General features: G+C 49.5%; 1 protein-coding gene across 1 annotated transcript; it reads left to right on the top strand.

Moving 5' to 3' along the window:
* Positions 1 to 241: 241 nt before the first annotated feature.
* On the top strand, positions 242 to 27,706 carry PLOD1 (procollagen-lysine,2-oxoglutarate 5-dioxygenase 1). Its single transcript, XM_032775398.2, has 19 exons — positions 242 to 448; positions 9,457 to 9,548; positions 10,279 to 10,412; positions 11,336 to 11,499; positions 12,296 to 12,408; positions 14,382 to 14,445; positions 16,937 to 17,034; positions 17,844 to 17,945; positions 18,099 to 18,230; positions 18,953 to 19,074; positions 20,004 to 20,108; positions 21,097 to 21,222; positions 21,972 to 22,113; positions 22,927 to 23,040; positions 23,373 to 23,438; positions 23,999 to 24,103; positions 24,656 to 24,802; positions 25,101 to 25,226; positions 25,533 to 27,706. The coding sequence occupies exons 1-19, from the start codon at positions 367 to 369 to the stop codon at positions 25,686 to 25,688; spliced, it is 2,190 nt and encodes a 729-aa protein (XP_032631289.1). The 5' UTR covers positions 242 to 366; the 3' UTR covers positions 25,689 to 27,706.

Genomic DNA, 27,706 nt, shown 5'->3' on the forward strand with positions numbered 1-27,706 from the left:
AAGCCCCCCTGAAGCGGGGTAGTGGGGATGGGGTGACTGGAGCCGGAACCCTGTCTCCCGCAGGCTGGGGGCTGGGTTAGTGGGGAGGATGTTTGGGGGTCCGGGGGAGGCAGTGGGGTGGGCAGACTCCCCAGCTTTCGGGGTGCTGGGCCCCTGTCCCTGGCGGCTCCAGCGATCCGGGCGGGCAGAAAGTGAATGAGCAGGACTGCAGGGAGGAGCCCCCCGGGAGGGGCGTGTTTAGTGCGTGGCAGCGAGAACCTCGCAGCGCCGGGAGTTGGCCGCAGTGGGTGCGCGCTTTGTCCCGCTCCCCGGTGCACAGGGCTGGGTCAGGTCTGGGGAGCCCAGGATCCGCCGCAAGTCGCCCCCATGCTGCCCCAACTGCTCCTGCTTCCCGGGCTGGTCCTCACGCTGCTGATCCCGGAGGGGAGCTGCGGGTCCAAGCAGGAGGGTAAGAGGGGGGCTCTGAGCTCCCGGGCCGGTGTCCCCTGCCCAGGGAGATCTGGGCACCGCCAGCCCGGGCCCAATGTCCCTGCCCAGGGAGATCTGGGCACTGCCAGCCCGAGCCCAATGTCACCTGCCCAGGGAGATCTGGGCACCGCCAGCCCGGGCCCAATGTCCCTGCCCAGGGAGATCTGGGCACTGCCAGCCCGAGCCCAATGTCACCTGCCCAGGGAGATCTGGGCACCGCCAGCCCGGGCCAGTGTCCCCTGCCCGGAGGGATCTGGGCACTGCCAGCCCGGGCCCAATGTCCCCTGCCCAGGGAGATCTGGGCACCGCCAGCCCGGGCCCAATGTCACCTGCCCAGGGAGATCTGGGCACCGCCAGCCCGGGCCAGTGTCCCCTGCCCGGAGGGATCTGGGCACCGCCAGCCCGGGCCCGATGTCCCCTGCCCAGGGAGATCTGGGCACCACCAGCCCGGGCCCGATGTCCCTGCCCAGAGAGACCCGGGCACCGCCAGCCGGGCCAGTGTCTCCTGCCCAGAGAGACCTGGGCACCGCCAGCCCGGGCCCAATGTCCCTGCCCAGGGAGATCTGGGCACCACCAGCCCGGGCCCGATGTCCCTGCCCAGAGAGACCCGGGCACCGCCAGCCGGGCCAGTGTCTCCTGCCCAGAGAGACCTGGGCACCGCCAGCCCGGGCCCAATGTCCCTGCCCAGGGAGATCTGGGCACCGCCAGCCCGGGCCCGATGTCCCTGCCCAGAGAGACCCGGGCACCGCCAGCCCGGGCCAGTGTCCCCTGCCCGGAGGGATCTGGGCACTGCCAGCCCAGGCCCAATGTCCCCTGCCCAGGGAGATCTGGGCACCGCCAGCCTGGGCCAGTGTCCCCTGCCTAGAGAGACCCGGGCACCGCCAGCCCGGGCCAGTGTCCCCTGCCCGGAGGGATCTGGGCACTGCCAGCCCGGGCCCGATGTCCCTGCCCAGGGAGATCTGGGCACCACCAGCCCGGGCCAGTGTCCCCTGCGCAGAGAGACCCGGGCACCGCCAGCCCGGGCCCAATGTCCCCTGCCTGGAGGGATCTGGGCACTGCCAGCCCGGGCCAGTGTCCCCTGCCCAGAGAGACCCAGGCACTGCCAGCCCGGGCCCAATGTCCCCTGCCCAGAGAGACCCAGGCACTGCCAGCCCGGGCCCAATGTCCCCTGCCCAGAGAGATCTGGGCACCATCAGCCTGGGCCCGATCTCCCCTGTCCAGAGAGACCCGGGCACCACCAGCCCGGGCCCAATATCCCCTGCCCGGAGGGATCTGGACACTGCCAGCCCGGGCCCAATGTCCCCTGCCCAGGGAGATCTGGGCACCGCCAGCCTGGGCCAGTGTCCCCTGCCCAGAGAGACCCAGGCACCACCAGCCCAGGCCAGTGTCCCCTGCCCAGAGAGACCCAGGCACCGCCAGCCCGGGCCAGTGTCCCCTGCCCAGAGAGACCCGGGCACCGCCAGCCCGGGCCAGTGTCCCCTGGCCACAGAGACCTGGGCACCGCCAGCCGGGCCCGGTGGCCCCTGCCTGGAGGGATCTGGGCACTGCCAGCCAGGGCGTGATGTCCCCTGCCCAGGGAGATCTGGGCACTGCCAGCCTGGGCCCATGTCCCCTGCCCAGAGATCTGTGCACTACCAGCCTGGAGTCAGTACTCACAGCACAGAATGAGTAACATGAGTTTCAGCTACCACTCAGTCTGCGGTAAGTGTCCATGGCTCAGCCATTGGGCTCTATTACATCACACAATCTGTGGTCAGCGCCCATTACACTTCCATGGTGCACCTAGACAGCCAGATGGATGGGTAAATTGAGAGTTGGAGCCCTGGGATGCCTGGCTGATTATCTGAAGTCTGGAACAATCAGAAAATACCATCATTTTACATACAGCTGGTGAGGGAACCTCTACAGTATTTTGCTAAATGCAGAAGAATTGGAAAAGCTACTGCAGATGACTACAAGGATGCTAGAGTTTCATGCATTACAACTCTGAAGAGCAATTTGGCTAATTACATTTATTTTCATGAAAGAAGTGGCAATTAAGAGGCAGTGTGATTTAAGTTATAAATAAAGATACAAGTTCAAAATCAGGAGTAGGGAATTTTCAAGATTCCACAAATTTCCCCATCCTGAATCAGGATGAAAAGTCAAAAATTTTCACAAATCAAGAACCTGAAAAAAAAAATATCCGTTCAGGTTGATAGAAACATTCAATTTAGATAAATTCAAAATGTGGGTTTTTTTATTTCAAGCTTTTTTGTTTTAACCCTTTTTTGTGGAAATTTGCTAAAAGCTAATAGCCTCCAGATTGAACGTTTCTATTTTGAAAATGTCAAAATGCAATGTTTCGACAGTTGCCCAAAATATTTTGGATTGGGAGGTTTGTCAAGACCAACTCTTTGCGAGAACAGTTTGCTTTTGACAAATGGGCATTCTTTTTTTGGGGGGTAGGGGGCAGGAAGTTTTGGCAAAAAATACCAGACCAGCTCTAAACAAGAAGGCACAAGCTAAAATTAATAAAGGGTCAAGCACTGAGGGAGTTTAGCAGGAAGTTTCCTATTTACCTTTCTAGATCTTTGTGTGAATTTAGTTCTGGTCAAAGGCAAGAATGCCAGCTCTAGAGACTAATGGCCTCTCTTCAGACACGGAAGAGGGTTAGCATAGAGAGCTGCACAGTAAGCTTCATGTAACCAGACCCTGATCTGGAGGATCAGATCATTTGCAGGGGCAGTTCAGTCTCCAGCCTCACTCAATCCTGAGCTTCTCTACTGAGATTGCCACAGAGCTGCCAATGCTGTGGATATCGCTCTGACTGCCTGTAACTGAGGACAGCTACCAAATGGTGATGTCTTTGGATCACTGCTGCCAGGCTGGATTTGAACTAGGAGCCTAGCTGGGAAAGGATGTATCTCACATTCCCTGTCCTCTCCTGCTGAGAACAACAAGGAACCCTTATGGCACCTTAGAAACTAACATTTATTTGGACATAAGCTTTCATGGTCTAAAACCCACGTCATCAGAGATCCACTCCATGCATCTGATGACATGGGTTTTAGCCCACGAAAGCTTACGCCCAAATAAATGTGTTAGTCTCTAAGGTGCCACAAGGATTCCTCGTTGTTTTTGCTGATACAGACCAACACGGCTACCCCTCTGAAATCTCTCATGAAGGAGGCTAAACTGTGGGCCATCACAGGCAGCAGTAGAAGCTAAAAGTGTGAACCTATTAAAAAAAAAGTTAGGCCTGCTTGACGCACAAATTTTGTGCTGATTTGACTATTTCAGTTAGGAGAGTGATTTTTCTTGTTTTTGTTTTTTACAAAAATAGGTACATTGGTACAAGCCCCTAGTGCGGATCCAGTTGGACTAGTAATAAGGTGCCTTGTACCGGTATAAGTTATTCCTCTAAATTAGCGGGAGTAATTTAGATTGCTATAAGCATCTTTTTACTTGTATAACTTTATCCCCTCTGGGGCCATGTACTGCTTTAACTACCACCAACAGTTAAAGCCCCACAGTTTTGGTGTGTAGGCGAATCCTTAGATGAGTATAAGAATAGCAGCTCAGCTTGGGTCACACATCCTGCATTCCTTGTGCACCCCAGGTTCTCACTGATTTTATTAGCAGGAGTCCAAGGCACACCAGGAGCAGAAATTTGGCCTTATGCAGGAATCAGTGTGGTGTATTGCATAGGGCAAGGGGCTTGGAATGAGTTCTTTTCCCTTTTGGCCATTGATTTGCTGCGGGGCCTTAAGAAAAATCTGCTACCCTCTCTGTACTTCAGCTTCAACAACTGTAATATGAGGATAATGCTACCCATCCTCTTCTGTAAAGCACCTGGAGACCCATCTTTTTGCAAGGGTAGCTACTAGTTGTGTTGTATTTGTTTCAGTGGTTTGAGCATTGACCTGTTAAATCCAGGGTTGTGAGTTCAGCCCTTGAGGGGGCCATTTAGGGATCTGGGGCAAAAATCTGTCTGGGGCTTGGTCCTGCTTTGAGCAGGGGGTTGGACTAGATGACCTCCTGAGGTCCCTTCCAACCCTGTTACTCTATGATTCAAGAGGACTTACTATTAAAAGAGAAAGTGTGCTACAAGTAAACTTAATATATGGCAATTCAGATGTCAAATCAGGCATTGATTTTACTAATTTTCTCCAGGGTGAATAGTATTTTCTTAAGCTTTATTTTACTAGGAAGCTTTACAGTAATGCTTTCCAAAGCGCAGCTTAGGGCTAAAGGCAGCCCATGGCGTCTTAAAATGCAAATGGATCTGCGCTTTCCCTATAGGTTCAGGAAAAAGATGATCATGTCTACACTGGCACTTCATCGACAAAACTTTTGTCGTTCAGGGTATTAAAAACACTCCCACCCCGAATGACAAACATTTTACCGACGAAAAGCACCGGGGTGAACAGCGCTTTGTCGGTCGGAGCACTCTCCTGCTGACAAAGCCACTGCTGCTCGTGGGGGATGGAAGTTTTTTGTCGGCAGGTGAACACTCTCCTGCCAACAAACAGCAGCTATGCTGTGCGGCTTATAGCAGCATGGCTGTAGCGGCACAGCTGTGTCGCTAAAAGCTGCATCCTGTAGCCATAGTCTATTGCTTCTGAATTCCTCCAGCAAGCAGACTCTAACTATTTATGTGGAGAAACATTTAAGTCCCCCCTGATAGTATTGCTGTTTGCATTTATTACTGATCTAAAAGTTGTGTCTCTGTAACGATATGTTGTTTACGTAGCTCTTTTCACCACAGTGCTCTGTTTTAGAAAAGTTGGTAAGCATCATATGCCCATTGTACAGATGAGAAAATGGAGGCCCAGAGAGTGAAGTGCTATGCTAATGTCACAAAGCAGGTCAGTGGGAGGTAGAACCCAAGTCTCCTGAATCTAAGTCGAGTGCCTGATCTGCTGATCCATACTGCTTCTGTACCCTGTGTTTATACAATTAACTGTAACTTCTCAGGTTTCTGGTTGTTCGAGTGGCCCTCAGCATAGCGGAGTCTGGATGACCCTGCTTGACAGAAAGGAGTCAGTGTTCCTGTAATGTGGGACAGAAGACGTGAAAGAGTAAATCTGCTTTTAAATGCTTCCACGAGATACCAAACATATATTATCCTGCTCACAAGGGCTTTTGAATGATGGTGTAAACTGGCATCGTTCCCGTGATTTCCAGCTAGGGGTCTGGCCCCGTGTGATTTATGTCTGGAGAGGGGAGCTAGGATTTGAAATGGTGAAGCAGAGAAAGAGAAGAGCGTTTGGGAACCCAGCAAAGGGCTTTGCCAGTTACAGAGCAAAAAGGAAGAAAAAAGAAGGGTTATTACTGCGGCTTAGGAAGTGACCGTTCACTTACAGCAGTAACTTTGAGGAAGAAAGAAAAGGGTAAAAGGGGAAGGTGGCTGGAGGCCTAGGGTGACCAGACAGCAAGTGTGAAAAATCGGGACAGGGGGTTGGGGGTAATAGGAGCCTATATAAGAAAAAGACCCAAAAATCGGGACTGTCCCTATAAAATCAGGACAACTGGTCACCCAATGGAGGCCGCATAGCTCAGCCTTAAGACTTCCAGGACAGGGCTGAAAGAATGCCTCGTGGGTGGAAAGCTCTCTGTGCAGCTAGATGTCTCTTGGCACAGAAGTGAAGCCTCACTAGCGTCTCTCAAAGCCATTCCTCCCCTCCAGATCAGTGATTAAGGGGAATCTTTACTGAGGAATTCAGCCCAGAGTCTGGGTGGCGAGGACTGACGCTCTGCACTGGCTTTTTCTCGCTCTAATTAATTTATATGCTGCACAGTGAGGTCTTTTTCAGGCTACGAAATATGACACCTCTTCCTCAGCCATCCGCTGGAGCCTCTCACACTTCCACCAGAGTGGCCATCTGGTGCAGGAAATCTCTGGAAGTCACATAAGATGAGTGTGAACAGTTTGCTGACTGTCTTTGGAAGGTGGCGTGAAAATGAATTCCTGCCTTGTTTGGTTTGAGATCCTCGGTCCTTGGAGAGAATTCAGGCTGGAATAGCTGCCCAGCAGTGGGCTCCTGTAAATTATTCCTTCTTATTCAGTTAATTTACATCTTCTGCTCTCATAGCAGGGGCTGGAATTTAAAGTCTCTCTTCCAGGCCCCTGTCTGATATTCCACATTTGCATCCCTTCTCACCAGGCTGATTCCCATTTTCTAGGAAAGCCTGAGCTCCTGGCTCCCTAGCACAGGAGGCTGTCCTGGTGCTCTGCATGCTGTCACATGACTGGAGACTTGCCGGCTTTAGCATAGTCCCAGGGGGACTGCATACTTTCCAGCACTGTTTATATCGTTTGACTCCACAGAACATAGAAAGCAAGAGTGTAATTAGGGCCCCAACTCTGCTGGCTAAACAACTGAGTTTAAAAACTGTGCTTATGCATCATTCAAATTCCTTTATAGCTTTGTCCATCGGTGTGTCCATCCATCTGGCTCATACTCAACTCTGTGGTACCTAAATGACTTAACAAATAGCCCAGAAGGGCTCTGTGGAGCTTGAAGGCTTGTCTCTTTCACCAACAGAAGATGGTTCAATGAAAGATATTATCTCGCTCACCTTATCTCTAACAAAATATTCTTAAATCCAACTTGATGGTCTCTTATTGACCTGTAATCTCTCTTCATATTATTCTGATGGGAATAAAAGATCTCATGGACTTCTGGTTAAAACCTCTTCTCTCCTTCAGCCAGGAATCCCAAACTTAATCTCTATCCTCGCTACCCTTGCCCCAGATCTCTTTCTGCAACTGTACTACAGTTTCATCCATATCCCAAGGACTCCGATGGATAATTGCTATGGGTTAGTATCAGTCCTTCACCATTTTCATAAGAACATAAGAACGGCCATATTGGGTCAGACTAAAGGTCCATCTAGCTCAGTATCCTATCTTCCGACAGTGGCCAATGTCAGGTGCCCCAGAGGGAATGAACAGAACAGGTAATCATCAAGTAATCCATCCCATCGCCCATTCCCAGCTTCTGGCAAACAGAGGCTAGGGACACCATCCTGCCCACCCTGGCTAATAGCCATTTTATGCTCAGTGGTCTACCAGATCCATCCAGAGATCCTGCTTTTCTCATGCATTCAGAGTTGTTGGGCTCTGTGTGCCCAGGAAATCTATCCGGATGCATTGGGGATGCACATCAGGTACATCCATTAGGAAATTTACTCCTCCAATGTCACTGGATAAGCCTGCTAGATCCAATAAAATGCTCCTCCAGTGCAATCAGTTATTCTTGGAATTTTCCAATGTTCAATTCCAATGCCATGGGATCCTGTTAAAACACAGCTGCCAGGACCCATGCACATTCCTATCCAGGTGAAAGTGCTAACATGAAGACCTGCCAAAAAGCAGAGCATTCAGTTACATCAAAGAAATCATGGGTCCAATCCTAAAAGTTTTACTCCATTTTTACTTAGACAAAGCTCTGATCAAAGGCAATGGGAGTTTTGCCAGCATAAGATTGTGCAAAAACTGAAAAAATACTTCAGCATTTGGCCTCATTAAGAGCAGTAGGGACGAGAATGTTGGATGGAGACTGTGACAGAATAAAGCCACATTATATACAGCAGATATCTGGAATACAGATCCGGAATACAATAGAAAATCAGAAGCGCTTCCAAGAGAAAAATAACAGCTGCCTGGCCAAATGCTGCAGTTCCGTACGCCAGTGTAAATGCTGACTGGAGAGAGAGAGCAATGCTACAGGGAATCACCGAAGCTAAGTGGATGATTTTCAAGTACACACTTTCATTGATGGCAGTGTTCTTTTTTTAACCTTCATGTTTAATTTTCTTTAAACTCCGTCTGAGCAAAGCACGGCTTACGTTTGACGTTACTAGAGAAACCCTCAGTAAGTTGTATTCTCTGTGTACGTCTCACCAGCCGTGCAATGAAATTATAGTTTTGTAAAGCCTCACACTTCATGTGCAGGGCCAGCTTCTGACCTCGGTTGTACCAGTGTAAAAGCAATGTCCCGACACAGGTTTCATTGGTATTAGTGTAGGGCTCCTTAGCTGTGCTCTGTCTCTGACTGGCCCCACTCAGGAGCTACGCTGGCTAGCTGCTCCTGTGGAGCAGTGCGCTGGGTGGGCATCTTGCGTTGCCGTGGTGCACCTCCAGAATGGCTTTCCACCATTGCTGGCCTGCAGCTAGGCTTCCACCAGTGGGCTTCAGGCTGCGAATCAAATCCTGACTGTCATTTAGGAGCCATCTTTTCCCAGGGACAGAAGCACACCATTCACATTGAAATCAGTAGAGTAGCCCATGCAGAATTTGGTCCAAACTTAGGAGATGAGAGTCTGCAGTGGAGCGTGACTTTGCTATTGCAATCATTTGACCCTATATTCAAGTTAGACATTGCTTTAGTCTGTGCTTCATAGGACTATGTTGTTGCAATGAAAAGCAGAGGTTGTGTGGAGGCAGTCATACTGGGTGGTTCATAAAGAAGACATCAGGACTCTGTCAAGTTCTATTCCTGAATCTGTGGCTGGCTTGCCATGTGGCCTTGGGAAAGTCACTTAACCTCTTGGAGGTACGTCTACACTGCATCTTAGACAAAGCCTCCCAAGCCAGGTAGACAGGCTCACACTAGTGGTGCTCGAGCGAGCATGCTAAAACAAGCAGTGTGGACGTAGCTCCTCAGGCTGCAGCTTGGGCTTTCGAAACTAGGGGGTCAGAGCCTGAGCCTCAGCCTCCACACTGCTATTTTTTTAATGCTCTAGCTCGAGTCCGGCTAGAGTGAGTCTGTCTACCTGGGCGAGAGGCTCGCTCCCAGCTGCAGTGTAGACGTATCCTCTGTGCCTCAGCTTTCCCCACACTACCTACCTTCATGAAGTCAGTTGGAGCCTTCAGGCTGTCAGTCCCCACCTTGACCCTGTTTCTAACAGCAAAGCTTCTTTTTGAAGGTGGATTGTTAAACTATGAATTGGATAAGGGCGGAATGTCTCTCTTTACCTTGTGCTTTCTCCTGCCTACAGAAAACCTGCTTGTTCTTACTGTGGCCACCCAGGAGACTGAGGGATTCAAACGCTTCAAAAGATCAGCTCAGTTCTTCAACTACAAAGTCCAGGTGAAGCCCTGAAGCCTCTGGTGGACAGTGAAAGGGGAATTCTGAGATGGCTATCCTGAGAGGGAGGGGCCGGGGGCGTGTCCTCTCAGGGGTCATAGACAACTCACCCAGGGAGTGCATTCCCCGGGACAGGCTGGGATGGTGAGCTGCTGTACACCAGACATCCCCACCTCATTCCTATAGGTGGGCTGAGGGGAGATCCTCAGGAGCTGCTCCAAAGGGACCCCCCCCCAACACAATGTTTCCATCAGAAAGCTTTCAGGGTTGTGTCAAGCCACGCTGCTGTGATGCAGCATCACGTCACAGTGACTCAAAAACTGCTACAGCGAGCCAGCCCCTGTCCCTGATCATTCCCTACAGAGAGACACCCTTGAAAGCTCGTAGCCGCCAGGCCAGCTCTCCCGCACCATTTCTCCTGGTGACGCTCAGTGGCAGAGAATGGCACAGCAGTAGCTGTGTGTCCACCAGGGCAAGTGTCCTTATGCTCTCGCCCACTGTGAGTTGCATTGGGAGAGGTCAGGATGGGTGTAACTGAGCTCCTCCTCAGCCTGCGCCCCAGCACCATTGCTCCTTGCCAGAAGTCTAACCGGAGGCCAGCAGTGAAGTAGCTGTGAGTTTCTCTGGCAGCCGGTCCTCCTACCCCATTTCTTACAGTGACTCATGATGGGGAAACAAGCTGTTGCCTGTGTAGCATGAACCCTTTGTTAAAAGATACCCTGTCCCCTTTTAGGTGCTGGGGCTGGATGAGGAGTGGCGTGGTGAGGACAAGAAGGCAGCAGGAGGTGGGCAGAAGGTCCGTCTCTTGAAGTCAGCTTTGAAGGAATATGCGGATAAAGAGGACTTGATCATCCTTGTCACCGAAAGGTAAATGGGGCCAAAGGGATCTACCATGAGTTGAGCCGAGAGGCAGGTTCTTAACAGGGGGTGATTAACCCCGAAGGAGGTTGTTCGGGGAAGATGAATTCCTGCCTGCTGGGATTCCCTGCACCATGCCAACTGCTAAATGTTAAATGCATCCGTGCCAGCTGGGAAGCTCTGACAGCAGTTGACCAAATCCAGCTCTTCTGTAAGGATGATAGAGTAACCCCTGCTTACGCCAGGCTGAATTTGGCTTCCAAGGGATCAGTGGGTAGTCTGCCATTCTGGCCTGGTCTTTCCCAGTGGAATTGTCTGCTTGGCGAGGAGAGGCAGAGAGCCAGGCGAGTGGCATCCTGGGGGCTAAGAACTAGGCTGTGGGGAGGAGAAATAAAAGAGTGGGCTGAGAGACGCCAGAGTTGGAGTCCCAGCACCCACAATGGACAGGTCTGGGATACCAGCGTCTGCCGCAGGCTCCGAGGACATGGAGGGAAAGCTCTGTAGAAGCAAATCCCATGGGTGTTAAGGGTTGTAAGGAACAATCCACCTGCGAGCTGAGCATTTTATTCACCCACAGTAGGTTAGTTTGGAACAAGTACCATATCCCGCTCGACGAGTATTCACAGAACCATAGAGAAATAGGACGGGAAGGGACCTCAAGAAGTCATCGAGTCCAGCCCCCTGCACTGAGGCAGGGCAGGGGTTTGTCCAACGTGGTCTTCAAACCTCCAGCGTTGGGGATTCCATCAGGCTATTACTGGACATACTGATGCCTGTAATGACTGCAGGGATTGTAATGCCGTAGCGCAGGGTTAAAAGAAAGGGATTCTTAGGGAATCTTCTGTTTCTCACACTCTTTTCTTCCTGACCTGTTCTCTTTGACCTCACTCTCCTTCTGTTCTCCTCTCTGCCATGCTCTGCTGCTCCTGTAGCTATGATGTGCTCTTTGCATCGGGCCCTGCAGAGCTGCTGAAGAAGTTCAGACAGGCCAAGAGCAAGGTGGTTTTCTCAGCAGAGACCTTCATCTACCCAGACCGTAGGCTGGAAGCCAAGTACCCTCCAGTGCGAGATGGCAAGCGTTTCCTGGGTTCCGGAGGTAAGAGACAGGTCAGCGTCTCCCAGCTTTGTGTTTCCGGGAGACGGGGCTTTTGAAGAAGATGGGGGTGGGGGCAGCAGAAAAGTACTGTGCAATTAGAGGAGAATTGAGACCGTGTGCACACATTCATAGCACATAAACTAGGCACTTGCAAATATGTCTCCCTCCATTGACTGCAGCCCATGTAGAGGATAAGGAGTATCCTCAAGATCCTGACAGAACAAGGAGTAATGGTCTCAAGTTATAGAGAGGGAGGTCTAGGTTGGATATTAGGAAAAACTTTTTCACTAGGAGGGTGGTGAAGCACTGGAATGGGTTACCTAGGGAGATGGTGGAATCTCCTTCCTTAGAGGTTTTTAAGGCCTGGCTTGACAAAGCCCTAGCTGGGATGATTTAGTTGGGGATTGGTCCTGCTTTGAGCAGGGGGTTGGACTAGATGACCTCCTGAGGTCCCGTCCAACCTTGACATTCTATGATAAGAACCTGCAACTTACTCTTAGCTAGTATGGCTATTCCTTTAGCTCAGGTTGCAGCAGCCTGTGCTTTGGGTGCTGAAGATTAAGGGTTCTATCCCCACTGACGACCCATGACAGGGGAGAATGAGTACACATGCTTTTGCAGAGAGATTGAAACTGTGTATCTGTGCTATGCTGCAGGGGGCACTGAGACAGTGTATATGTCCCCTTGGAGAAGGGACTGAGATATTGTCCGCATGTATGAGTCCCTGAGAATTTTCCCTTTCAGGCTGGCTGGATTGAGACACTGGCTCTCTTCCCTCTTTGCCTTGTTTCCGCAGGTTTCATAGGTTATGCTCCTAACCTAAACAAGCTTGTGGAGGATTGGAAAGGACTTGACAATGATAGCGACCAGCTCTTTTACACCAATATTTTCTTGGATCCGGAAAAAAGGGTACGTGTGAGTAGGTGATGCAGTTTAGGAGGAATTGGGTGCCGCATCTGGCCAGTGCCAGTGATCCCTGGTAGCCTGAACCCTTTTCTGGGGCATGCAGTGTGTTTTTCATTTCCAGACTTACTAGTGTGGCATCCCCCAGCCCCCATGCAGCATCCCAGCTGGCTGTAAAGGAGGTTGACCACTTAGGAGCCTATCACCCCAGCAATATTTTCCTGTTTTTTCCCCTTCTTCTTAGGATGTCTCCCTAGGTGTCTCTTTCTTGCCCCAATAAGGATTGCACTGCCACATGTAAATGTTCACTTATGTGTACACTGACCCATTTTGTTCAGGCAGAAGTGCCCCCTTGCACACACACACACACACCCACTGTATCGTCCTTGCAATTTTTGTTTTGAAAGGGTCCCTGCCCTATCAGATTTGACCCAGATGGCAGGAGTTTTTAAAACAAGATTTCATGTCACTTAATACCAATGGCAGTGGCATCATAACATTTAAAAAGGCTTATTATCTTTGAACAAGGAAACATTCTCCTAGAGTGTTTGTGACCCAAATATTGCAGGATCGTGCAAGAGCATAGGAACCAGGAAGTGAAATTTGGGATGATAAAGAAAAGTGAAAGTGAAGTCCGCTATTTGCAAAAAGCCAGGAGAAGCCAGTAAAGTTGCACGTACTTATCCCCAGATCTGAATCCGGCCGATAACCTTTACCATGATAGTTTCTCTTTAATGATCTCAGGTAAAGTCCTGGCGCAAAGCCAAACCAGAGTTGAATAGTTCTGTTGACAGGGCTTTCAAAATCCAGATACTGTTCCATCCATTCTCCCGCTCTGAGGGTTATTCTGATGTATCTTAGGTGATGCTTGGAGGGGCAGTGAACTGTTAAGTCAGACCTAGGTTTGAGTGGGATTCTGATGAAATCCAATGTACCATGGTTTGAAGCTGCCTGGTGTAAATGCAACGTCTGCCACCCAGTCTTAAACCATTGCTAAGTTGTGGTTTAACACTGCTAACAGGAGCAGCACTTGAGACAAGCACAACCCTGTCACTGGAAGATAGATAGAAGCTGGAAACTGTCCACAAAAGAAATACTTGCCAAACCTGCGCTCCTGGCTGTGTTCTGACACGTGGTTCATATGCTGCTGTGCAGGCAGGCCGGCATATTTCCATCAGTGTGCTGTGATTTGTCGTCTTTTCATGCCCTGGGAAGCTTTAAGCAATTTGTGTTATCTGGTTTTGCCTAGTGCAATGTAAAAACTGTATTCTGTAAAATGGGGATAGTGACACTGACCTCCTCTGGAGAGCGCTTTGAGATCTAACGCGGAAAAGCGCCATGTCAGAGCTAGGTGGTGGTGGTGTTTAAGCAAAGGGAGAACTGCTAAAGTTCAGGTGGGACTGGGGATCACTAGGATTATTTAAGGTTTTGGAGCCTGTGGAACATGCTAGTGATCAGAATGTTACAATACATCTTTATTTAGCACATGGTCTTTCACACAAACTGTATTTTAAAATGAGTGACATAGATCAACAATAGCCCAGGGAGGGGAACATGAAGAAACGTAGGCAAGGAGAGTTGTTATTTTCATAGGAGATCTGAAAAGAGAGGGAGCATCCGCTGCGGGTGGAGGAGGCTATTCTAGAGATCAGAAGATAGAGCGGAGCAGGCTCTTGCATTAGTAGTGGTGAAATGAAATCTGTGGTGATGAGTGGAGGGACCATGGAGCAGGTTCAGGGCTCCTAGGGAGTTGAAGTTAATGGTGTTAAACTGATTTACAGCAGTTAAGGACCTGGGCCTAGATTCATGAGGGAGGTTGAAGCAAATCCATGGAGGGTTTGAGAAACAAGGGAGGCTGGTTTGATAGTGTTTTGTGCAATGAATGGAGGGGCAGTGGGAGGGCTGGCATGACCCATCTGTTTGCAGAGCGTATGCCTCTGTGTATTCTAAATGAGGTTATTTATTTCATTCTTTTAAAGGAAAATATCAACATCACTTTGGATCAGAGATGCCGGATCTTCCAGAACCTGAATGGAGCATTAGGTGAGATGGGGGTGGGGGGCTCATTCCTCCTTGGAGAGTGCAGAGCAGCTAGAAATAGTCACACTGAGGCTGAAGTGGTTAAAGTCCAGAATTCATCCCCAGAACTGGTTTCTGTTTAAAAACCTCTGCCCAGATTCCTGGAATGGATTTGCAATCCCCAGCCTGGTTCTCACTGCAATACCAGCTCCACAGTTAGGCCTGCAGGTCAGGTTTTCCGTACCACACCTCCTCTCCACTTTGATCCCCACACATGTCAAAGAACACTAGCTTTGGGGAGTGAAACTGGTAGGGAGCTAGCAACACACAGCCCAGGGCCAAGGGCCACCTGCCTGCCTTCTTGGCTTAGTACGTTGGATTGAATGGCCTGAAAAGTGGTGAGCTGATGAGATACATTCAGAGCCGTGTGTGAACACTCACTCACCCGTACGTGCTTTTGGTCAGTCAGTTATTCCACCCTTGGAAAGTTTTATCCACTTGTTCTCCCAGAGCAGAGAAATATAGGTATTTATTTTAGTTTCTCTCTTCTCCCCTTCCCCTTATTTTAATTAGCTAGGCAGTTATCATTTGGGGGGGGGGGATTTTGGGGTCCCATTCTTATCTTGGTAAGGTTGGGAGTCAGAGAGTAGCTGGCCCTCTGGAGGGGTCAGGAGCCCAGCCTATCTCTGATGGCTCAGTAAGGCAGCTCAGGTTCACCTGGGACTAGGTCACTCATTGAGTGACTGGGAGGCAGTCAATTAGGCAGGGAAGGACCTCAGTGAGATAAAAGGACGCTGCTCCCAGCAGGACAGTGCTGGATGAACAGGGCCGTGAGGGAGGGGAAGAGTTCCCAGACCGCAGGAAGAGAAAATGTCTACATAGAAGGCTTCCTGGGGGGAACCTGGTGAGGGGCTCACCAGCAAAGGAAACCCGGGGAGAATGCTCCTGAGTGGGAGAGTGGCCTGAAGGAAGGGCCTGTGAATGCTAAGGCTCAGAGAAGCCTGGCTCCCATGAAAGATTCCTCCAGGCAACAGCAGGAACCCTAGTTGAGAGGAATTATATGAGGTCGTGAGGAAGAGTCTTTGTGGTTTGGCCTCTGTGGGGAGAACTTGACCCAGGAAAAGGGACCCTTCCTCTGCTAGAGACAGGAGGCCCCTGACTCCAGAAGAGGGTTCCGGGTCATGAAGGCCTCACTGGTAAGGGGCCTTGGACATCGTGAGAGTTGACTGACAAAGGTTTACTCAGGCCCTCCTTCCTCCTGCTAGAGAGGCTGAGGGGGAGGCATTTTTGTGTGATGTTCTGCCTTTGGGGTTGAACAAGCTAGACCCCTGAAGGTCTGTTCAAGAGACAAACTTATTAAAACCCTCATTTGGGGAAAGTGAGGCAGAGACATGATGGTGACACTGCACTGGGCCGCCAGGGGGCGTTACAGGGATGAGGGCCCTTGTTGTTGTGGGTGATTGCACTTTGTGCCTGAACTAGCCCTTTTTGGCTAGCTGAGTTACACAGACCCCTTGGCTGGTCACTCTGCAGTCACTGTATAATGCCATCTGGGGATGTGCCAGACAGACAGACATAGGGAGCATAAAATTCAGAGGTGGAAAAGCTGCTTTTGCCTGGATTCTTCCCACCCCATTGCTGGTGCAGAATTGTTTCTCACCACATATCCTTGGCCTAGTCTTGATTTAAAGGATGCAATCAGTGAGGCTTTACCAGTTCCCCACTGGAGACTGCCCTACAGCTTAAATCAGAGGTGGGCAAACTTTTTGGCCCGAGGGCCACATCAGGGAATAGAAATAGTACAGAGGGCCATGAATGCTCACAAAATTGGGGCAGGGGTGCAGGAAGGGGTGCAGGTTTTGGCTGGTGGTGCAGGCTCTGGGGTGGGGTTGAGAGGTTTGGGGTGCAGGAGGGTGCACCGTGCTGGGATTGAGGGGTTTGGAGAGCAGGAGGGAGATCAGGACTGGGGCAGGGGGTTGAGGCATGGGGAGAGGCTCAGGGGTGCAGGCTGCACGCGGCGCTTACCTCAAGTGGCTCCTGGAAGCAGTGGCATGTCCCTTCTCCGGTTCCTAGGTGTGGAGCGGTCCCTGACTTTGGAGCGGGGCCATGGCATAGCTTCCAGGAGCTGTGTGGTGTGGTCCCCGACCCGGTGCCCCAACTGGAGCACCGGAGGGGGACTTAGCCTTGTGGTGCGACCTAGTGGGAGCTCACGGGCTGGCTTAAAACAGCTCATGGGCCATAGTTTGCCCACCCCTGGCTTAGTAGATTTCACTCTCCAAAGCCTTCCCTGATCCTATCTTTCTCAAGTTCCATCTCATCACTCCTAATTCTACCTCTTTGGGCCACCCTAAACAATTCCTCTCCCTCTGTGGATTGTCTGTGCCCCACAAATACGATAGATGGCTATCCAGCCCCACTCTCCTGGCTTCCCAGGGATTGCTTGTGTGGGATGGCTAGGGCATTGTGTTGCTACTAAAGCCTTCTGCAGATAACATTGTTGTGCTGTGATTTCTAGATGAGGTGGCTCTGAAGTTTGAAAATGCGCATGTGAGAGCAAGAAACGTAGAGTATGACACCCTCCCAGTCCTGATCCACGGCAATGGACCCACCAAGGTAAGCAGGAGCCTTGAAAAAAAAGGTTGGGTATGAAATCAAGGCAAATAACCTCTTTAGGTTTGAGGTGGTGAAGCAGTTGCCGAGGGAATGCTGGGAAATCAGGCATCCATCCCTCATGCACTGACTTCTTCCCGCATAAATTCACAGATTGGGGGATTGAATGGCCCCCTGCCATGACAGCAAGACTTGGAGATGTTTACTTCTTGGTCACTGGGTCAAATCAAGACCAAGATTACCAGTGACTGAAAGCGCCCCCACCTGAGGAATGACTGGCCAGCGTGTGTAACCCACACACCTTCTGGGTGTGGTGTTCTGTCCTATCTAGTGGCACCAGGACCACTGAGAGAGAGAGGGAGATTAATGACTTTGCTGTACAGCCTTAGCTAACAACCAATTGGCTTTTAGCTCATGTGGTAGAGGCTTACGCGCTAAGCTTCCAAGATCCCAGCTTCGATCCCGATGACGGTCTGTCGGTGTTACGTGTACACTGAGCTGGTGGTATCAGTCCAGTTCCTAATGGACAGGTACCCACATCACAATAATTGCCACCCTTGGTCCCCTTCTTGCCAGTCTCAGCACCTAGACGCCAAAGACTGACCAGGCCATAGAGACTGAAAAGTGCTCTCACCCCTTCGCATTATCCCAGCACATCAGTATCCTTCACCGTAGGAAATTAAACCCGCAGATTTGCATCCTATTCCATTCCCCTTCTCCCAGGGAGAGAAGGAAGATGAGGCTGGTGATGGAACCTGACTGAGATTTTCTCCTGCCTTGTAATTAAGCACTTGGGGGATTTCCCTTTGCAGCTGCAGCTGAACTACCTGGGAAACTATATTCCTCGGGCCTGGACATTCGAGACAGGCTGCACTGTGTGTGATGAAGGCCTGAGAAGTCTCACAGGGTTCAAGGTAAGGGTTGATGCATATTTAGAGTGGCAGAGGCCTGGTGCTAACAAAAGAATACATTGTGCTTTTGGGTTACCTTGGAGATGGTGAGGGTGTAGCCAGGTTTCTGGAGCTGGAGAGCAGCCCTCATGCTTCTCACCCTCTTGTCGAATGCAGGATGATGTGTTGCCATTGGTTCTGATTGGAATTTTCATCGAGCAGCCCACTCCATTTCTCTCCCAGTTCTTCCTGAGGCTTCAGAACCTCCAGTACCCAAAGAAACGCACTCAGCTCTTCATCCACAACCATGTAAGGAACATCTGCCTTGGATTGTCTTATGCAGTGTTGTTGTAGCCATGTTCGTTCCACGATGCTAGAGAGACAAGATGGATGAGGTCATATCTTTTATTGGACCAACAATAACAGATAGTACCTCACGAACCTTGTCTCTTTCTTTTGCCATGTGAGGGATGGCTCACCTCCTAGAATCATAGAATATCAGGGTTGGAAGGGACCTCAGGAGGTCATCTAGTCCAACCCCCTGCTCAAAGCAGGACCACCAATCCCCAACTAAACCATCGCAGCCAGGGCTTTGTCAAGCCTGACCTTAAAAACCTCTAAGGAAGGAGATTCCACTGCCTCCCTAGCTAACCGATTCCAGTGCTTCACCACCCTCCTAGTGAAAAAGTTTTCCCTAATATCCAGACTAAACCTCTCCCACTGCAACTTGAGACCATTTCTCCTTGTTTTGTCATATCCTCCCATATCCCAGAAGTCTTTGCAACTTCCCCAGATTGCCAGGACCTGGAAGACAGGTACAACTCATGTTTTGTTTCCCTAGAAGCCTGGGCATCAATTACCTCCAGCCACGAAGACATGGAGGTGAGGGAATGTGCAGCTCACATGCTCTGGTGTTGCCAGAGCTTTGAGAGCTGGGTAGCCGGCAAACCTAGCTTTCGCTGAGGCCAGACAGCCTGTGTTAAGCTCATGTAACCTGCTCTTTGCTCTGTGTCATTTCCCTCTGTGTGCAGGAGCAACATCACCTGTCTCAGGTGGATACGTTTGTGAAGGAGCATGGTAAAGAATACCATGCAGTCAAAGTGATTGGGCCTGAAGATCATGTGGAGAATGCTGATGCTCGGAACATGGGCATGTAAGTGAAAAGGCAGGTGTGAAAGGCCAGATGATAGGGATACTGGAGTCAACCCCACTCTCTGTCTGGGCCCAGCAGCACAAGGGAGAGGCTTCTTGCATCCAAGATAACAGGCCTTTGTGGGCAGAGCAGCAGAAGCTTCCTTCATAGATGTCTGCTTTGGAGCTTTGCAGGAACAATGGCTAGTGCAGCAGTGGTATATTGTGCAACACCCGAAACCATTCCCCCTTTCCCTTCCTTCCATATGCCCTTATGCATGCCCATTAGATGCAACTTATCTGGGGTGACAGCATTACAAACACATTTCGATGCCCTCATTGCCAAAGGGGTTCTCAGACCCTCTGGTGAGAACAACCTCTGTCCCACAAAACACTCTCTCTGTTCAGGTTGCATCCGTGTTCCCCATCTTCCTGCCACCGGCCTGCAACCTGTCCATGGCAGGCATGAATTTAGCCCATGCTTATTGTCCAGCCAACATGGGTGAAAGCTAGGCTAGATTCCCAGGCTAAGTATACAGCTGTCCACTGCCTGGGGCCAAACAAACAGAAGCAGTAAGGCTGCTGCATCCAGAGGACTTTGAGGTTCTCTAGCCTCAGGTGCAGCCTGTTCTCCTTTCAGTTCAACTTCCAAAGCAATGGTTCCCTGTACCCATTCCCTCCTCGGCCATCTTCCTGATGGAGAAAACATCCTCCCCTGAGCTCAGCCCCATTCCTCCCTGCCATGAAGGGCCAGCCACCTGCTACTCCTCTACTCAGGCATGGGGTTTTAACCCTCTCTTCCCCCCAACCCTAGTCAGGATCTCTGCACCCAGACTGTAAAAGATAAGCATCCCCATCCCAGAAGAGAAGGCCCCCTTGACTGCAAAGTGAAGGTCATCTCTGCTGTCCTGTTGCTGTTCAAGCTCTGACCTGTGGGCTCTCTGGCTGTAGGGATTTGTGCAGACAGGATCCTGACTGTGAATATTACTTCAGCCTGGATGCCGAAGTGGTTCTGAAGAACTCGAAGATTCTACGGATCCTGATTGAACAGAACAAGTGAGTCTGAGCGATCCTTCCTGGGCAGGTTTCAGGTCAGGAACATAGATAGGGAGCTCCTTCTTTCCTGGGAAATGGGTAAGGGGCTGAGAAGAGAGAACATTGCTGGAAATGAAACTTATGAGTTTTCTCCAGTAGAGATGGACTCAAACTGGAGCCATGTATCCAACACCGCTCCCTGGATTATTGGATTCAGATGCAGTTAGCCCTGGATGTAAACCATCTCTAGTTTTACCCTTATCTCTTTGGAGCAGAGACTATACTATTGGGAACAGAGTGGCCAGAATCAGAATCATTTTTTTCCAAACCAGAAGTGGGTCCAAGCCACAGGGATGAGGTCTGGATTTGGATTTATACATCCCGGGCAGTACATTCAGATGCAGGTTTTGCTTCAGCCCATTATAAGGGGAGGGATTCATTGGAAAATCTGGATCTATATCCAGGTTCAGAGTCCAAGTTCTTTCTTCCCCATCCCTAAAGATCATGAGTGTTGGATCCAAGAAGCCAGATCCTTGACTGGTGTAAATTGATTTCAGTGATGCTGCACCGACTTTCAACAGCTGAGCTTCTGAGGGAGGGAGTTTTTCAGGCCCATTGCTGATCAGAAGCCTCCAAACATTGGGGCTTCTCAGAGAACAGAATTTATTCCTGGTTATGTCGGTCTCTGACACAGAGATTTAGCTGGGGCTTCAGTCTCAGGGAGCTGGATACACAGTAGAGAAACATAGGTCGTGTTACTGAAATGATTCTTGCTCCTCAAGAAGAAAGATTTCCAGCTCCAGCTGCTAGAACTCCTTTGATCACATTCAGAGGGGACTGACTGCTGAATGTGTTTAGATATAAGCTTAGGGCCCAAGTTTGTCCTTACTTACACAAGTGTCAAGAGGGGATAGCATCTGTGTAAGTGAAGACAAAACTGGACCCTGAGACACTTGTTGGGATCTTCCCCCTTTCCTCCCCTGGCAGCATCTCCCTCTTGTGCCTGCAGGCCGGTGATTGCCCCATTGGTAAGCCGTCTCGGAAAGCTGTGGTCGAATTTCTGGGGTGCGCTGAGTCCTGATGGATATTATGCCCGTTCGGAGGATTACGTGGATATTGTTCAAGGGCGGAGGGTGTGAGTATTGTGAGAGACTTTTGCCAGTCAGAATCCCCTAAATAGAAGGCTTGCTGAATACACAGTGGCTAGAGAGCATGTACCCCCAAAATCAGTCTGAAGCCAATTGGGATGCAGGGGCAAGAGTACCAGACCATCACTGTATTTAAAGAAGGAAAGGAAGTTTCTCCTTCCAGGCAGGAGCTGTTTTATGTACCTGTCCTCTACATACCATATGCAATAGTGGCAGTAAGGTCTGGTGACCAGAGTAGGGAACTTGGAGTCAGGAGCCCTGGGATTTGTTTCCAGCCCTGTTGCTAATTCTCTGTATGGCCAAATTGCTTAATCTCTCCTTGTGCCTTGTTTTCTCCATCTGCTAAGGACAGAAAATGTGATGCTTAACTATCCCACAGTGGGCGGGGAGGAAAGGTTGTCATTCTTCTTTGAACAGTGTTTGTAAAGGGCTGTGTGCTGCTTGGATGGAAGGTGCTGTAGCTGTGCAAAGGCTGATTACTGGAACGGCTTGCATTCCTAATTTGCTCCTCTTTGGGTTTGTGTAGGTCCTTGTGTTCGGTTGCTATGGGGTTTTGAGTCTGACCCTTTAAACTTTGTGATAAACCAAATTCCAAAGAACAGCAATGCTTTATTGTTGTTGTTTTTCTCCCCTAAACATGTTCACGATTAAATCTAGCCCTTAGTCCTTTGGGGCCTGATTCTGATCCTGTCCTATTACTACTTAGTGTCTAAATCTCCCTCTCCCCATTTTGCAGTGGGATTTGGAATGTTCCCTACATTTCCAGCATCTATGTTATAAAAGGCAGCACCCTGAGATCCCAGCTCAACCAGGGAGACCTCTTCCACAGCGGCAAACTAGATGCAGACATGGCTTTCTGCCATAATGTCCGGGATCAGGTCAGTAGAGGGAGCTGGCTGCAGGGAGCAAGGGTGGAGATGAAACAACTCTGCAGGCAGGTTTCAGGACGCCCATTACAACTGTACATGCCTCGGTGGAAAGAAATGTACTGGCATCAGCTAAGCCCCGAGGCACATGCAGTTAGGGGAATCTCTTCCTCTGGTCTGAGAAACACAGACTAAATTCAGTTATACTCTAGGATCCACTCGTGCAGCTCCAGTGGACGTCAGTGGGAGCTACATGTGCATAGCCACAGGCCAAGTGACACTTTGTGAGCTTCTGTCTACAGCTGATGAAACATGCAGAGGTTCTGCCTCCATCAGTGGTCCTCGCTAGGACTATTTAGTCTTCTCTGCATCTAGGGTGGGTCTGGGTTTAACAATAAAGGCTCACTGGGGAGGGAATGCCCAGTGTGAAGATTAGAGAGGGAAGCAGGTGGACAGAGGGAATGGAGCCAGGGGCGGCTCTAGACATTTTGCCGCCCCAAGCACGGAGGGTCCTCTGATTCCGCGGCTTCGGCGGACCTCCCGCAGGCGTCCGCTGAAGCCATGGGACCAGCGGACCCTCCACAGGCACGCCTGCGGGAGGTCCATTGAAGCCGTGGGACCAGTGGACCCTCCACAGGCAAGCCGCCGAAGGCACCCTGCCTGCCACCCTAGTGGCAACAAGCAGAGCGCCCCCCGCGGCTTGCCACCCCAGGCACGTGCTTGGAGTGCTGGTGCCTGGAGCTGCCCCTAAATGGAGCCATCACCACTGGGAAGCAGCTCCCACAGTAGACAGTTGCAGCTTGATGGTTTCCCTCCATTCTACAGAGGGTCTTCATGTTCGTGACAAACCGGCACCAATTTGGACACATACTCTCTCTGGAGGATTATCAGACGACTCATCTCCACAACGACCTCTGGCAGATCTTCAGCAATCCTGAGGTGAGGGGCTGAGCAGGCCTGTCACTGTGGGATATGCCCCTAGCCTCCCTGTTAGAAAAGGCTGCTACAAGCCATGTCTCTAAGGGGAGGATCCAAGCTTTGCTGTGTGACATCTCTCTGATGGGGCTCCCTAGTGCATGTACGGCTTTGGGAAAGCATTTCATTCAAACTCCTCTGGGCCCTAATGCTTCAAAGCCGAGAAAATGCTGTGAATTGCTGTTTACTGCTCCACTTCTCCTTTCCGTGATGAGAGAGAGGGTGATGCCAGGGCACCACATCCTTAGCCACGTGCCACAGAAGTGACCGCTTTGCTTGTCTTTTTCTAACCATAGGACTGGAAAGAAAAGTACATCCATGAAAACTACACACTAGCTCTGAAAGGGAAATTGGTGGAGACGGTAAGAAATGCTGCTTTTGTGTCTCAGCAGAGAAGAGAACGGCATGTCACTATCACAGGATTTCAGCCTTTCGCCCTCAGAAATAGGTAGCTTACAGGAGACAGTGCTGCCTAAAAGAATTTCAGATTCAGAGAGAATGTGATCTGTCACTATTTGAAGGTATTCTTCAGGACAAATCCCTCCTTCAGAGGCACCTGGCTAGGTTTCTTAATTTTACTGGGAGCAAAGCATGTGAATTTGAAGGCAGGATTCAACCTTTAACATTGTAGCTGTTTTTCCAGTGAGACCTCTCTCCCTCCTCTTGACTTTGTCTTCCTCTTTTCTGAGTAGGGACTGTTCATAAATTATATAACCCATGGTTGGGTGATTTTTTGTTTTTTAAAAAGACCCAACCACCCCCTTGTAAAAACTGAAACAAACACCCCCGTGATGCTGTCCTGCAAAATTAAGGAACTCCCCTAACCCCACGCGTTATGTAACTTCTGGAGTGCCCCCAATGTCTGTTTGTGTTTGTCTCATTCTTCTGTTTGTCTGAATTCTCATGTGTTCTGTCTCTCCAGCCCTGCCCCGATGTTTACTGGTTCCCTATATTCACTGACGTCGCCTGTGACGAGCTGGTGGAGGAAATGGAGCACTTTGGCCAGTGGTCCACGGGAGATAACACGGTAATAAAACGTTGGAGCTTCCAAAGCGACAGCTCCCACCACTTACCCAGAGTCCCTGAGCATAGCTGCAGCCTGCTACAGGCGGGAGTTTTAATCCTGTGGTTAAAGCAGGGGACTGGAGTGAGGACAATTGAGCTTTGCTCTTGACTCACTGTGTGATCTTAGACGTAGGCCCAAATGTTCCAAAGTGGTCGCTGGGCACTCAGAAAATGAGTCTGAGACCCCCTAGGCCTCATTTTCGCAGGCCGTGAGCATCTGCAACCTCTACTGCCGTCCACTGGAGTGCTCAGCACCTGTGAAGATTAGGGCCAAGGGGTTGTAAAGTTGGACAACTATGATCATCCAGAGTCAGTAGCCACTTTTGAAAACTTGGGCTCCAACCTCCTCTGTGCCTTGACTTCCCTTCTATAAAATGTAGATGATCCTTCCCTGCATTACAATCCTGAAAAGCCCTATAGATGAGCATTATGTTTGTTGGTTACCGTCAAAACTGTTTTTCATACTTATCATCTAAGATATTTGTCCCCAATCAATCTTATGGTTCTATTCCAGGACAGCAGGCTACTAGGGGGTTATGAAAATGTCCCAACTATTGACATCCACATGAACCAAATTGGCTATGAGAGAGAATGGTACAGGTTCCTTCTGCACTATATTGCTCCAATCACAGAGAAATTTTACCCAGGATACTATACAAAGGTAAGCATCAAACACTTTTGGTCAATTGGATTTGAATGCTCCGCATCTTTCATGATCATGGCCATGGAGAGGCAATATCACTGGGGCACTGTACCAAAGTACGTGCCATAATGGAGGAAATGACCCTGGAGTATGTTATCAAGGTGTGCACCATACTTCTTAATAAGAACATGCCCCTTTCTCCCTTACTTAAGGGGCATGTTACTCCTATTACACCAATATACACACCATCCCCTAGAAGTGAATGCCCTCTGGGTGCTGTGGCACTGTCTGTGTATGTCTCTCTTCTCTCCTGCAGACGCAGTTTGAGCTGGCCTTTGTCGTTCGTTACAAACCTGATGAGCAACCCTCTTTAATGCCTCACCATGATGCTTCCACCTTCACCATCAACATTGCCCTGAACCGGGTAGGGATAGATTACGAGGTAAGTGCTTGCTAGAAGGTCAGTCTGGAAGTCTCCCAGACCAGTCTAGGGCCTTCTCCTTTTTGCTGTATCCAGAACACCTCCCAGCTCATCCCCACCTCCATCTTGGGCACCTTGATACTAAAGGGGACTGCAATCAGTAATGGAGTTTGAATTTCAGGATTTTCTAATGAGGGAGATCGGTGGTAGAAAGTTCCACGAACCCATCACAAGGGAGTCCAGAAAATCAGGAGACTCTTGGGATAATACAGGGATCCTTTCCCTGCTGGTACTTGGCTGATGCCTGTTTCTTTTTGTTTCGTGCAGGGAGGAGGCTGCCGGTTTCTGCGTTACAACTGCTCCATTCGAGCTCCTCGGAAGGGTTGGACCCTCCTGCACCCGGGACGCCTGACCCATTATCACGAGGGCCTTCCAACCACAAAAGGGACCCGTTACATTGCAGTGTCCTTTCTCGACCCTTAGAGCCATGCTTCACGAGAAGGACCTTTTCCCAGCATCACCCACTGCTGACTGTGAGTGGGAGTAGGGAATGCTGCTGAGTTTCCAAGGCATCCATCAAAGTTATTTGGATATTGATTTTTTTTTAATGATGGTTTGACTTCACTGTTGGAAGATCACCTCTGCTAACACTGCAGATAATAAGTCGGAGTGTAGTTGTAGAATTTGGAGAGATTCTGTGTGCCTTCAATTCCGATATTCATCCTCATCTGTGCTTGGACTGTACTTTACTTCTTCACTATCTGGCATGTCTTACTGGACTACTTGCTTGGACTGAAAATCCAGCTCTTTGGGGGCAGATCACTTCTTTCCTCTCCCCACAAGCCCCTTCTCCAAGCAGCAGCAAGACTGTCTCTATGTGCATCTTACAGAGAAATAGACTTTAGGGAATCCTTTACACTGCTCTAAATATGAGTGGGATCAGGGAGCTGGTTCCAGGATCAGGGAGTGGAATCTTAACAGCTGTAGCATTGGATGAAACTTAGTAGCCCCAGCCTGAGCTTCATCTTAGCCATACCTATTTGAAGTTACTTGGAAGCACATCACCTTGTTAAAAACAGCAATGATGATAACCCCCATGGATCCTATTAGCCAAACCATAGTTGGCTGATGATATTTGACTTCTGTGATTAGATTGAAGGGGTGAAAGACGTCATCCCAACCTTATCTTGCTGCAGCTGAAAGGGAATGTGTCTACCCAACCAAACTCTCTCTCTCGGTGTGGGTGTGGGTGTGGGTGTGTAAGGGGCTTCTTAGAAAGGGGAGGCTGTGGAGAACTGGAAGTTAGTCATATTGCTTATTGCATTGCTGGAAGGGACTAAGATTCTACTGGGATGAACCCATTATAAGAATCTATGTAGAAAAGAATCTTGGTTGAGGCATGTTCCTTGGGCAGTGTAGGGAAAACATGTACTGCCATCACCCATGCTATAACTGTTCTGGTTATTAAATAGAAGTCTTTAGTCCTCAGGTCTGCCAAACTAGAATATTGCTTGAGCTCTAAATTTTCAGCAAAAGTTATTTTGAACAGCCACCTTCTAAAACCATATTATTTGTGGGTTTCTAGAGTGACTCTGCCATCTGTTTATAACTGCCAGGTAGTGGAGCCTACTGCCTCTGATACCAGGCAGTTACAGTCAGATGGAAGGAATTGCTCCACAACTGGGGTAGACAGATGTGTGTTTTGACAGAGAACTTTAATTAGCAAATATAGGACAGAAGAAGGGGACACTGACCTTTTCCTTTCTGGGCCCAGGCGCATGCATGTCCACAAACACACCTACAGAGAAGGGAGAGAAATCCATGCACCGACAATCAGCTAAAAAAAGCAAAACTTGCTTCTATTTTTAATGAAAATCTGAATCAAGTTAATTGCTCAGTGTCACCAGGCCAGTCATTAGTAAGAAGATGTTTAAGAGTTGTATGTATTTATTCAACGGATTTACCCAGTTATTTGTTGTTTTTGCCTCTGCCCCAGGAATTGACTGGAATCAGTATAGAGGTCTCATAGTATTTCACACAAGATGTAGAGTTTTAAACAGCAAGTTTTACATTAAAACTTAACAAAATGATGTGTGCAATAATTTGATTCTTTAATATGTGTATTTAAATTGTATGGGAGAGGCAGACTTCATATAATTAATGACAGAACACATAGCACTCATATATAAGGGATCGACCAAGTTATCTACAGTAACTGGTAAAGCAGATGCTGGAAAATGATGTCACTCCCTACTGTGGTTAAGCATGGATCTTTACATGATTATTTGTCCTTCATCTTGATAAGGAGGTGATGCATGGTCTTGTAGTTAAAGATCAGGACAGATAGTCTGGGTTCAAGTCTGGGCTCTGCTATGGACCTGCTGTGTGACCTTTGATAAATCCCAGAACTAAACTGTCTGCTGTTTTACAGATGGGGGAAGTAAGGCACAATAATTATTCTCTCCTCATGCGGGTGTTTGTAATAAATGCATTCATGCTTA

This window comes from Chelonoidis abingdonii, chromosome 23, assembly GCF_003597395.2.
Source record: "Chelonoidis abingdonii isolate Lonesome George chromosome 23, CheloAbing_2.0, whole genome shotgun sequence".
Taxonomy (NCBI): domain Eukaryota; kingdom Metazoa; phylum Chordata; order Testudines; family Testudinidae; genus Chelonoidis; species Chelonoidis abingdonii.

Excerpts from the sequence above, each read along its gene's own strand:
- PLOD1 (XM_032775398.2), top strand. The coding sequence starts at position 367 with ATGCTGCCCCAACTGCTCCTGCTTCCCGGGCTGGTCCTCACGCTGCTG. Across the intron at positions 22,114-22,926 it reads GCCATAATGTCCGGGATCAG|AGGGTCTTCATGTTCGTGAC; the intron begins GTCAGTAGAGGG and ends TCCATTCTACAG. Across the intron at positions 24,104-24,655 it reads GGTCCACGGGAGATAACACG|GACAGCAGGCTACTAGGGGG; the intron begins GTAATAAAACGT and ends GTTCTATTCCAG.